The 12,054-nt window shown below is 56.7% G+C and overlaps 1 protein-coding gene across 4 annotated transcripts in view; it reads left to right on the top strand.

The window, feature by feature from the left end:
- The window catches only part of LOC125722974 (protein Shroom2-like), a 32,831-nt gene that overhangs the window by 19,222 nt on the left and 1,555 nt on the right, over positions 1-12,054 (top strand). For all 4 annotated transcript variants that reach the window (XM_048999302.1, XM_048999303.1, XM_048999301.1 and 1 more), the window contains 7 exons: positions 278-400; positions 823-3,181; positions 3,744-3,826; positions 8,300-8,863; positions 9,548-10,081; positions 11,479-11,647; positions 11,736-12,008. In XM_048999302.1, the coding sequence (XP_048855259.1) occupies positions 278-400; positions 823-3,181; positions 3,744-3,826; positions 8,300-8,863; positions 9,548-10,081; positions 11,479-11,647; positions 11,736-12,008 (4,105 nt within the window). The remainder of the gene's footprint in view (positions 1-277; positions 401-822; positions 3,182-3,743; positions 3,827-8,299; positions 8,864-9,547; positions 10,082-11,478; positions 11,648-11,735; positions 12,009-12,054) is intronic.

The raw sequence follows: 12,054 nt of genomic DNA, 5'->3' as shown, positions 1-12,054 counted from the left end.
GTATGGAAGTATTTTGGTATTTCCTGACTATTGCAATAAATTGGCCAACTAGGTATTCTGTAAAAATATCTGAGAATTTTTTTGATTTCTGTGTTCTGCATGCATGTCAGTTGGTCTGGCCTTCATCACTGTCACTGCCGGACCTTTGACCCTGTCACATGACTGCTGTACTGTATGTACATGTGACACATTGTTGAAGAGCTCGCCATGCGCGTGACAAATTACTGTGGCTCCACATTCTCTCATCCACGGCCCCTCATGTACCCACCCCCCACAGGAGGAGCGACCCTGTAGGCCGGCCTCATTCCTGGCACTCCAGCAAGTTCACAGAGGCCCAACCAGAAGCGGTCACAGCACAGCCGACACCCACGCCGGCATGGCACGCAAGGCACAGCACCAGGTATGGGTCCAGTAAGGTATGGGTTGGGGCACTGTGTCTGTGATCGGAAGGCCGTAAGTTGGAATAGCAGGGTTGGCCCCCTGAGCAGGGCCCCGAACCCTCAATTGCTCCGGGGACTGGCTGACCCAGCTTTCTCAAAAATGTATGTTGTTTCAGAAAACACTGCCGTCACTAAAGTTAATCATATTCCTCTAAATATATATATTTTTAACTGTGACATGGTTCACAGGGAAGGATTTGCTGTTTACTGTGGCAGTGTTGCATTTGTCATTAGGGAAGAAGCCTTAAGTTACTGATTAGATGTTAGCAACTTAGTATTAGCAACTTTGGAGTTGGTGTTAGTGACATAGCATTAGCAGGTTAGCATTAGCTGCTCATCATGCGTAGCTAAGTCACATGACTGTCCCTTTCCTAACCCCCAGTCCACAGGAGCTCTCCGCATGCTGGGACCAGACGAACCTGCGTCGCGTGTCGGACCAGTTTAGCTCTCTAGGCAGCATGGACAGCCTCGAGCAGTCCTCGCACCCGTTCCTGTCGGGACGCCTGTCCCTGGCGAAGTCCAGCAGCAGCGTCGACCACCTCGGCATGAGCGGGGGCGGCTCCAAGCGTGACTCCGCCTACAGCTCATACTCTACGGGCTCTGGCACGCCAGACTACACGCTGTCCCGCAGCACAGAGAATGCACTGCACAAGGTGGGTCAGTGGGACTCAGGGGGACGCGTCGGCAGGAACAGCTATGGCCTGCTGGAGGGGGGCCACCCGGATGAGCGGCCGTTCCACTTGGCTGTGCCCCTGGGGCCGGAGGGCCACGAGGGCCCCAGGGCTGACGAGCCACCCGGCTCTCGCAGCTCCAGTTCCAGCAGGTCCAGCATTGCCCCCGTGTGGCACGTGCCTGAAAAGAAGAAGGCCACTGCTCCCTCCCCGCCCCCCCCGCTGCCCCCCATGCGTAGTGACAGTTTCGCCGTCACTAAGGTCCATGAGAAAGGGCTGGCTGTCCCCTATTCTGAAGCACCTGCACACCCCACCCAGCAGAGGGTGCCCGGGAGAGCTGTGGACAGGGACAGGGGCATGGGTGAGGGCCACGATGGCACCCACAGGGGCCCCCGACCGCACGAGAGAGGGTCCGAGGTGCAGAAAAGTTCCAACCTCCTCAAGCCGGACACTTTCTACTCCCACGCCAACCCAGATGTCTATGGCAACAGTGGAAGTCAGGTGACTTCCAACAAACTGTACTCCTTATCCAGCAGTGACGTGCGTCTGGGCCAGCAGGGGTACTTCCACACACCCTACCACCCACGGCAGTACAGCGATGAGAGCGCCCTCTACCCTCAGGCCAGGACCCCGTCTGCACAGTGGCAGCAGAGCACGTCCGGCTGTTACAGCAGCATGCAGGAACTGTCGTTCAGCGGACAGGCCCAGGCTGGGGTGCCTGGCATGGCCACTGACCGGCTCCCTGAGGGTGGAGGTCACAGCCGATTCTACTGTGTAACAGCCCGACAGGGGGCACCGCAGTCCTTGCTGGGGAGGGCGGAAGGCTGGATGGCTGAAGATGTGGCCCAGAGTGTAGCGGGAGACAGAGAATCTGTAAGCTCCCAGAAGGCAGGCAGGGCGAGGGCTCAGCAGCAGGAAAACCCGGAGGTGCAGGATGGCAGCTGGGACTACAGGCCGGAGGACATGCGGGATGTCCTGGGGGAGGACAGGGGTGGCCAGAGGAGGAGTAACGGCTACACGGCAGAGGGTCACTACATGGCGTGTTCCCCCAGCAGCTACAACGAGGAGAAGAAGCGGCAGGAGTGTCAACCAGAGACCTGGCCTCCCCCCGAAGATGCAGCCACCCGCCTCCAGCGTACCCCCATTCTGCACTCCCAGGAGAACACGGGCCCAGAAGCCCCAGATCCGGTGCTGGGGAAGCAGGCGAAGCATAACGACCGTTATGCCACTACCCTGCGCAATGAGATCCAGCTGAAGAGGGCACAGCTGCAGAAGAGCAAGAGTGCGGCTACCCTGAGCGCCGCCAGCGAGGCCCCAGGGGACACAGAGCCCTGGGAGGCATCATGCACCCAGGCTGCCCCCTGCGACGGTTCCTTCTCCAGCACCTACAAGGACAACCTGAAGGAGGCACAGGCCAGGGTTCTGCGGGCTACGTCATTCAGGAGGAGGGACCTGGAACCGGTTCTGCCAGAGCACGCCGGTCCTGAGCCCGTTCCTGGATATGTGGTACCCGGTCCAGCTCGCAGAGACAGCGGCCCGGAGCCCGTCCAGAGCCGGACTGCCTCAGGCCCAGTGTCCCGGATAGGTGGCCGCAAACGTTTTCCACCAGAGAAGAAAGTGCGGTCCTTCTCCGAGCCAGATAAGATCAACGAGGTGGGTGTGGAGGAGGATGTCCCGCCTCAGGAGCCACCTGAGTCTTTCGAGGACCGCCGCAGGGTCTTCGAGGCCATGGGCGGATCTGCAGCTCCCCGATCTGGAACCAACAAAGCCCAGCCCCCCAGTGCCGCAGACGGGCCAGCTGAGATCCAGCATGCCGGCCGCCACCCGGACGGGACCCACGGCAGTCCCCGCCACACTGACAGCCAGGCCGTGCTGGAGAAGCAGCGGCTGGGCACTTTTGCGGAGTATGAGGCCACCTGGAATGGGCAGAGGAAGCCGACAGAGGCCAGGGTGACTGGGAGGTACCGTTCAGCTGAAAACATCCTGGATTCGGGCCTGGAGGAGCGTGGCATGGGGTCCTACGTCCACGAGAGGTCACAGTCGTCACCTTCAGCGGATTTCTATGGACAGGTGGGTGCCAATCTTTGGGTCTTTACACCAGTACCCTAGATCAGTGGTTCTCAAACTGTGTTATGTGGAGTGCCCTCCGGTGGTATGTTACTGTGATTTGTTTTCTTACCCGTATGGTCCTTAGCTGCTTTGGATTGATCCGAATTGGTAATTGGTCCAAAAAGTTTGAGAACCACTGTACTAGATTAATCCCATATCACAGTCATTAAGTCCCCCTAAATTCTTGGCTGTGTTTCAGTAAACTTAAAAGTAAATAAGTTCATTTTAAAGAGGCACATTGTAGTGTAAAGGAAATCCTGCAGGAACTATGAACAGAATAGTCCGTGAGAGCACTCTGTACCTGTTTAGAAGAGCACGATGAATCAGTGATTGGGGCAAGAAAGGGTAGTCAAATATTAATCCAGATGTGTACATAGAGACACACCCAGGAACAGAGAGAAACCAGGCAGGTCGCCAGGCTGCGCAAGCTGCTGGGAGCCACGGGCACGCTATAGACGCTGCGGCATACTGCTCCGAGCCCCTCACTGGGATAGGGGCACTAACTGCTGCTTGTGCCCTCCAGGACACCTCTGCCGTGGGGAGGAAGTCAGCAGGGGGTCCCCAGCCAGAAGAGGAGCCGGCCAGCCAGGAGAGTGCCACCCAAAGGTGAGAAGGAGTGCTGCGCCTCCAGAGCAGGGGATGTGGGTTGGATGGATCCCAAATACGGGTGACGTGATGTAAAGTGACGTGTTCAGCCGTGTTACTGTTGGGTCCCATCATCCTCTGTGGTTTGTTTGTGTTGTTGGGGGAGGGTGTCTCACACCGAAAACCCTTCTCGGAAGGCGGGGAGCATCGGGGCCCAGAGGTGACATGGCCGCTCCTGCAGGGGGCACCAACGATGACCACGCTGCTGAAAAACATTGCATTCTTTATGACTGTTGGCACAGCCCCAGTGTTGAAAACAAATCCCTGTTTAGCACTCTGTCTGCCGGGGTGCAGTCGTGGGGGCAGGGTGGTGAGGTCACTCGCCTTAGGTGAGCATAGTGCGCAGAGGAAGTACATCAGGCCAGTGTGAGACGGAGCCAGCCAGGGTGCTCTGTGAGCGCACACGCCAGGCCGGACCCCAGCGAGACGACTCTCACTGTTTAGGCCCCCGTGACTCCGCTCCCTGCCCAGTTCTGTCTGTATCCTAGTTCTCCTGCGGCTCCCAGGGTTGGAAATCTGTTGTGTTTCCCTTCATATTTTTAGCGGCAGACAGCGATTATTTTCCGTGCTGTATGTGTCAGACGCTCGCGTTTCTTTTCCAGCGATCGATGCACAGGGCTTTGCCAGTCTTCGTCATGGAGACGGCAGCCGCGGCCTCCGCAGATGTGCCGCGTTTCCTGCCAGCGCAGGAAGGCTTAAGCTCTTAGCTTGACGAACGTCAGCCGCTCTGTAATTACGCGCCGCTCCCAATGTGAAAACCACGCGCTGTGGCACTCCCTGTGGAAGCAGGCTTTGGGGGTCCGGTGATGCTCAGATCTGGCTGCCGGCCCAGGGGTCCCGTATCGGCTGCGTCCGGCCGAATGGCCCCCCCCCTTTCCTGAGCGCAGATCAGATCCTACGGGGACTATCTGGCTGAGACATCACCCGTCCAATCAGGAGCCGGAACCTAAAATCCCTTCCTCTATCCAGCCGGATTCAGTCAGCTGTGTGTCCAATGGGACAGGCGGCTGCATCCTCTGAGCCCTTGTTGATGGAGCTTTTTAACAGCTGAATGTGTCTTATTGCAAATGGTTTACCATTGATGATCCTTTTTAAAGGGAAGATCGTATGTGCGGTGATTTTTATTTTTAGGTTTTATAACACAAACACCAGGATGGCAGTCGATGGCAAACAAGCCCCCCCGCCATAACTGGCGAACCATCATAACCCTGATGGCGGCTTTGAGCTTGGGGCCAGTCCTCGGGGCCAGTCCTCGGGGCCACACCGTATATATGTATAGTATGAGATGAATTTGAGATTAACTCTTTTACACAAGATTTACACTTTAATACCTTAGACACGCATGATACCCCATTCTGCTCATAATTCAACTTGCTGCCTTAATATCCACAGGTGTTTTTCATCACTGATGTGTGCCGGCTGAAGGCACCCTATCCCTTCTTGTAAACTCGGGGCGACAGGCTTTCTTCAATGTCCACAAAATCAAAGCCATGACCTCTGACCTTTGCACCAGTCCTTTCATCACCTCACCTGTGTAAATCTTGGCTGCTACACAAAAAGGTTCTAAAACATTTGCTGGAACAGCAGTGTCCAATAGACATTTAATAGAAACCCTGTTTGTATTCCACATACGAGAGGCTGAACTCAGCTTCATTTTTCTGGTGTATAGAAACATCTGAAACGTCCCTAAAGATGTTAAAAGCCAGTCATTGTTAACTACTGAGCCTTAATATGCCCAAAGCTGATGATCCTTCTGCCTGTGCTCGTCTCTATCCCCTCTGCCTGTGCCCGTCTCTATCCCCTCTGCCTGTGCCCGTCTCTATCCCCTCTGCATGTGCCCGTCTCTATCCCCTCTGCATGTGCCCGTCTCTATCCCCTCTGCATGTGCCCGTCTCTATCCCCTCTGCCTGTGCCTGTCCCTCTCTTCTCTGCCTGTGCCCGTTCCTCTCCTTTCTGCCTGTGCCCGTTCCTCTCCTTTCTGCCTGTGCCCGTCTCTATCCCCTCTGCCTGTGCCCGTCCCTCTCCTTTCTGCCTTTGCCCGTCTCTATCCCCTCTGCATGTGCCTGTCCCTCTCTTCTCTGCCTGTGCCCGTCCCTCTCCTTTCTGCCTGTGCCCGTCCCTCTCCTTTCTGCCTGTGCCCGTCCCTCTCTTCTCTGCCTGTGCCCGTCCCTCTCTTCTCTGCCTGTGCCCGTCCCTCTCTTCTCTGCCTGTGCCCGTCCCTCTCCTTTCTGCCCGTCCCTTTCCTTTCTGCCTGTGCCGTCCCTCTCCTTTCTGCCTGTGCCCGTCCCTCTCTTCTCTGCCTATGCTCATTCATCTCTTCTCTGCCTGTGCCCGTCCCTCTCCTTTCTACCCGTCCCTCTCCTTTCTGCCTGTGCCCGTCCCTCTCTTCTCTACCTGTGCCCGTCCCTCTCTTCTCTGCCTGTGCCCATTCATCTCTTCTCTGCCTGTGCCCGTCCCTCTCCTTTCTGCCTGTGCCCGTCCCTCTCCTTTCTGCCTGTGCCCGTCCCTCTCCTTTCTGCCTGTGCCCGTCTCTATCCCCTCTGCCTGTGCCCGTCTCTATCCCCTCTGCCTGTGCCCGTCTCTATCCCCTCTGCATGTGCCCGTCTCTATCCCCTCTGCATGTGCCCATCCCTCTCTTCTCTGCCTGTGCCCGTCCCTCTCCTTTCTACCCGTCCCTCTCCTCTCTGCCTGTGCCCGTCCTTCTCCTTTCTGCCTGTGCCCGTCCCTCTCCTTTCCGCCTGTGCCTGTTCCTCTTTTCTCTGCCTGTGCCTGTTCCTCTCTTCTCTGCCTGTGCCCGTCCCTCTCCTTTCTGCCTGTGCCCGTCCCCTCCTTTCTGCCTGTGCCCATCCCCTCCTTTCTGCCTGTGCCCGTCCCCTCCTTTCTGCCTGTTCTCATCCCTCTCCTCTCTGCCTGTTCCCGTCCCTCTCCTCTCTGCCTGTGCCCATCCCTCTCCTCTCTGCCTGTGCCCATCCCTCTCCTCTCTGCCTGTGCCCATCCCTCTCCAATCTGCCTGTGACCATCCCTCTCCTCTCTGCTTGTGCCCGTCTCTCTCTTCTCCGCCTGTGCCCGTCCCTCTCCTCTCCGCCTGTGCCCGTCCCTCTCCTCTCCGCCTGTGCCCGTCTCTCTCCTCTCCGCCTGTGCCCGTCTCTCTCCTCTCCGCCTGTGCCCGTCTCTCTCCTCTCTGCCTGTGCTCATTCCTCTCTTTCTGCCGGTGCCCATCCTTCTCCCTTTTCTGCTCTTTCTTCATCACAGATTCTGTCAGTGTGTGTGGAGTGTCTCATATTATCAGTATTGTGAGATATTGTGCATAGATAGCAGTGTCTCCTTAAGGCCGCATGTCTTCCTATTTCTCTCACTCGGGTTGGATTAGTTCTCCTGTCTCCCAGATGACGGCCGCGTTGCTCATTCCCTCCTACCGGGCTTCATCTTTGTGTTGCGTTTTCCAGGGATTTATGAGAGCCACAGCCTTGTTTATAAAGCACAGACACAGACTTTTTTTGTCCCTCTCAGCGCAGGACAGATTCTGGCTGCCAGTGAGTTAAAGGTAGCAGCAGCAGTTTGGGGGCACGCTGAGGCGGCAGGCGGCTCACAGAGACACATCATTCACTGCATGGCGTGGCAGCAGTTTGGGGGCACGCTGAGGCGGCAGGCGGCTCACAGAGACGCATCATTCACTGCATGGCGTGGCAGCAGTTTGGGGTCACGCTGAGGCGGCAGGCGGCTCACAGAGACGCATCATTCACTGCATGGCGTGGCAGCAGTTTGGGGTCACGCTGACGCGGCAGGCGGCTCACAGAGACGCATCATTCACTGCATGGCGTGGCAGCAGTTTGGGGGCACGCTGAGGCGGCAGGCGGCTCACAGAGACGCATCATTCACTGCATGGCGTGGCAGCAGTTTGGGGTCACGCTGAGGCGGCAGGCGGCTCACAGAGACGCATCATTCACTGCATGGCGTGGCAGCAGTTTGGGGTCACGCTGAGGCGGCAGGCGGCTCACAGAGACGCATCATTCACTGCATGGCGTGGCAGCAGTTTGGGGGCACGCTGACGCGGCAGGCGGCTCACAGAGACGCATCATTCACTGCATGGCGTGGCAGCAGTTTGGGGGCACGCTGAGGCGGCAGGCGGCTCACAGAGACGCATCATTCACTGCATGGCGTGGCAGCAGTTTGGGGGCACGCTGAGGCGGCAGGCGGCTCACAGAGACGCATCATTCACTGCATGGCGTGGCAGCCGTGTGGGAGCAGAGAAATGCTGTTTTGTCTACTTGGGCTCAGTGTTGCCTTGAATGCTTTCTGAGGAATTCCTCTAGACCAGGGGTGTCAAACTCCAGTCCTGTCCTGGGGGGCCGGAGCCCTGTGTAGCTTAGTTCTTAATGTCGAGCACAGGGGGTTGGGGGGTGCAGCTCTGACTACTCTCATTCTGTGTTACAGGCTGTTTGACAGGGAGCGTCACTCCTCTGCCCCAGAGGGCGAACACCGTGGGGGCGACCCATCCCATCATCAGCACTCCCTGCAGGACACCGAACCACCACCTTTGCCACCGGCCCTCAAGAAGAAAGGATCTCTGCCACAGAGGCCCCTCCCACCCCAGCTGGACAAGCACTGGCATCCTGAGGCAGCATCCTCTGCTGGGGAAACCCAGGAGTCTCCGCCTGTCCCTCTGGGCAGCTGCTCTGTCAGGCCTTACTCTGCTGAAGAAGCCACATCCCCAGGTCCTGAACACGCTCCAAGCTCCTCCTCCGGGAAAGACAGTCAGCAGGGCACAAGGCACGAGGACGAGCAAGGAGCAGGACAAGGAGCATCACCCTCCCAGCCTGAGCCAGCTCCTCCTCCCCCTGCTGCCATCAGCTCCTCCTCTTCATCCTCTTCCTCCCACAAAGAAGCTGCCCTGCTCAAGCCCTCCATGGAGGGATTCCGCTCTCTATCCCCGCAGTTTGCCCCACAGAGGCTGACCGACAGGCCACCCGTGTCTCTGCAGGATGATGCCTCCAGCAGGTATCCCCTTTTTTTAAGCTGTCTTCGGCTTGCGGTACCGGTGCTGCATTCTGGAATGTTCCGCTCGTAACCCACAGCAGCACGCTGGGCTATGTAACGACTAGCCACGTCTCTCCTTCTCTCTTCCTCGATTCGCGCACAAAAAGCCCATTGAGCTGCAGCTGGGCACCGTACAGCGAGGCGGCCTCTCTGTATAATGCGACCATCCGGCATTTTTTCACGGCAGACATGAGCGGGGGGGGGAGGTCATTTAAACTCATGATTTGTGAATAATTGGTTTCATCTGCACTGCGGTCTCATGCGGATTCCAAAACTCCAGTGTAAAGTTTGCTTCTGCCAGGGCTCCGGGAAAAGAGCTGTAAGCGCTTAATGTCATACGAGCGTACGGGGGGGGGCCGCGGACACGCCCTTCAGGCGGTCGCTATATGGCCCGGCAGCGGCGCATGGAGCACTGCGAGGGCGGTGCGGGTACTCACTAGCATCCCAGCAGAAAGAGACTCTTCTGATCATCCCGTAACCCATTGGAGCAACTCTTAAGATACTCTTTCTCCTGTGGATTGCTTGACTGCCTTTCTCTGGCGTGACTGCAGGCGTTGCGTGGGGGAGGGCTGCGTGCCTCGGATCACCCTAGGGCAAGTCCGACGGGCTGGTATTACATGCCACTGTGTCCCCACTCTGCTGCAGGATGGAGAATGCGGTGGAGGGCGGAGCTACGGTGAAGAAGGTGCCCATCAAGATTGTCCATGCAGAGAGCAGTTCAGAGAAGGAGACCCGGCGGTTCCTGATGCCCAGCGAGGTTGCTCCGGTTGCCGGGGGGCCTGGGGCCCCCGATAGCCCTCCGCTGGGCCCCCGCGGCCCCTCTGAGCTATCCTACTCGCCGTTTTGCGCTTACACACGTCAGAAGGACAACCAGCCTCAGATGGAGCCTAAGTGGGAGGAACCTGCAGATGCGGGCCCCCCAGGGGCCCCTCAGGAAGGCTCTCATAATGGGGGCCCACCTGATGGCCCACTGGAGGAGGACAGGAAACGGGAGGAGCTAACCCGGGACATTGTGGGTCGGGACAAATCCCTGGCTGATATCCTGAACCAGACCAAGATGAAGACCACCATGGACCTGATGGAGGGCATCTTCCCTCAGGGGGAGCAGCTGGTGGAGGAGGCCCAGCAGCGCCGGAAAGTGGCCCCCAAACAGGCTCCCCGGAGGAGCGCGGAGGAGAGGTGAGCTGCTCCCCTGCTCCTTCAGCAATCATCATGCTGTGGATGTTGGTATATACCAGCGTTTCTCCATCCAGTCCTTGGAGAGCCAGTCTACGGTTTTGCTCCCTCCCACCTCCCAACACACATGTATCATGTACTCAGTGTTCTTCATTGGCTGAGAGGGAGCAAAAATGTGTGCTGTCTGGGGGCCCCAAAGGACTGGGTTGAGAAACACAGTCTTAGACTGATAGGTAGGGAGCGGCCGGCAGCACAGTTGGCACTGATCCCAGGAGGGTCTGGCCGTTATACCGTTAAGAGGGATGTAAGTGGGATGTCTGTGAGTGAGGTTCCCTGCAGAAGAGCATCAGCTAAACAGTCAAATGTAGTTTGGCGTTTGTTTAAACTTCAAATGATCCAAAAGTACCGTCTTATCAGACACATGCAGTGGCATTTTTACTGTTCTTCTTATTACCAGTAGGAAATATAAATGGATAAATGCCCCCCCCCCCGGCCGCTCGTGACCAACGCGCTCTGTGCCCACTTTCCCCCTGCAGTGGAAAAATCTGGTGTGCCGCTGCCATCCGCTGGCGAGGCTGTAAACCGCAAGCTGGGTTTTTTGTGCTGGCTCTCTCATTTCCCTCAGCCCGCTCCAAACCGTTTGAATAATTCTCTATGCAGGGGCGGTTCTAGGGGGGGGTCGGGGGGGGCAGTGCCCTCATGACAACATGCATACCCCCTTGTGGCCCCATAAATATGTATATTACTCGGGTCTGAAGTAAATGTATTATTATTACTATTATTATTATTTACATTTAAATATGTGGGCTATATTTTTGAGTGCTGGGAACAGGCGAAACACAAATGTAAGCACATTTTCTTGCCGGACCCTTAATGTGGGTACGTCGGGTGGCAGAGTAGCTCCAGGTGGTGAAATGCGAAGTTAAGGACGGAAAAAAATAATCAAGCTTGTGGAAGCAAAAGGCATTACATAAATAACATCAGTTTTCAAAATTGTCTTTTGCTTCTTAATGTAGACAATCTAGTGTCTGAAGAGCAAATGGTCCCAGTGGAGCCTTCACCAGCAGAAATGTTCTAGAAGTGCCACTTTCTCCTTAAGTGGGATCCGCACAGAGGCCACGTGCTCAGCTGCTCCAGGGTGATTTTAAAGGAATTGGGTCAAGTAATCAAACGCAAGATAGCTGATTTAAAATCAAGCAAGGATCCCAAAGAGCCCAAATCTGTATCACGGTTGTGCACTGTGAGGGAGTTCAACCAATGTGCTGCATTCTGTATCAGTGCATCGATTTACTACTCACTGTTGACCAGTTATGTGTAATTACCTTATCTTTATACTACGGATGTCTTATAAGTGTGTGGTTATTGGTTACCTTTGCTGAAAACATGTCCTATTGTTTCAGGCAAGATGAGGACAGCTTGGTGGCCGCCGTTCCCATGGTAACAAGCTCCTCCTACTACAGCACATCAGCCCCCAAAGCAGAACTGTTGATCAAGATGAAAGACATGCAGGAGGAGATTCAGGAGCAGGACTCCGAGGACGAGCTGGACGTGGACCTGGCCAACAAGAAGGTACCTGTATGGGCCTCTCCTCCGCCCTACGGACCGTCCCCCGGTACCATTCTGACTCTGCCTTTCCCTGGTCCCTGTTTCCCGGCAGCACGAGCTGATCGACAGCCTGAGCAAGAAGCTGGCAGTGCTGCGGGATGCGAGGGAAAGTCTGCAGGAGGATGTGCAGGCCAACAACGTGCTGGGTGAGGAGGTGGAGCTGACGGTGCAGCACGTCTGCAAGCCCAATGAGCTAGACAAGTTCCGCATGTTTGTGGGAGATCTGGACAAGGTGGTCAGCCTGCTGCTGTCACTGTCCGGCCGGCTGGCCAGGGTGGAGAATGCCCTCAACAGTCTGGAGGAGGGGGCGGCAGCCGAGGAGAAGGTAGGAACCGGGGAGGGGGCCTTTAATATGGGGGGACACGCCTGCA

The sequence above is a fragment of the Brienomyrus brachyistius genome, unplaced genomic scaffold (assembly GCF_023856365.1).
Source record: "Brienomyrus brachyistius isolate T26 unplaced genomic scaffold, BBRACH_0.4 scaffold44, whole genome shotgun sequence".
In the NCBI taxonomy this organism is placed as follows: Eukaryota; Metazoa; Chordata; class Actinopteri; order Osteoglossiformes; family Mormyridae; genus Brienomyrus; species Brienomyrus brachyistius.
Note: the sequence above shows the minus strand (reverse complement) of the source record. Positions and strands in the feature narration are given on the sequence as shown.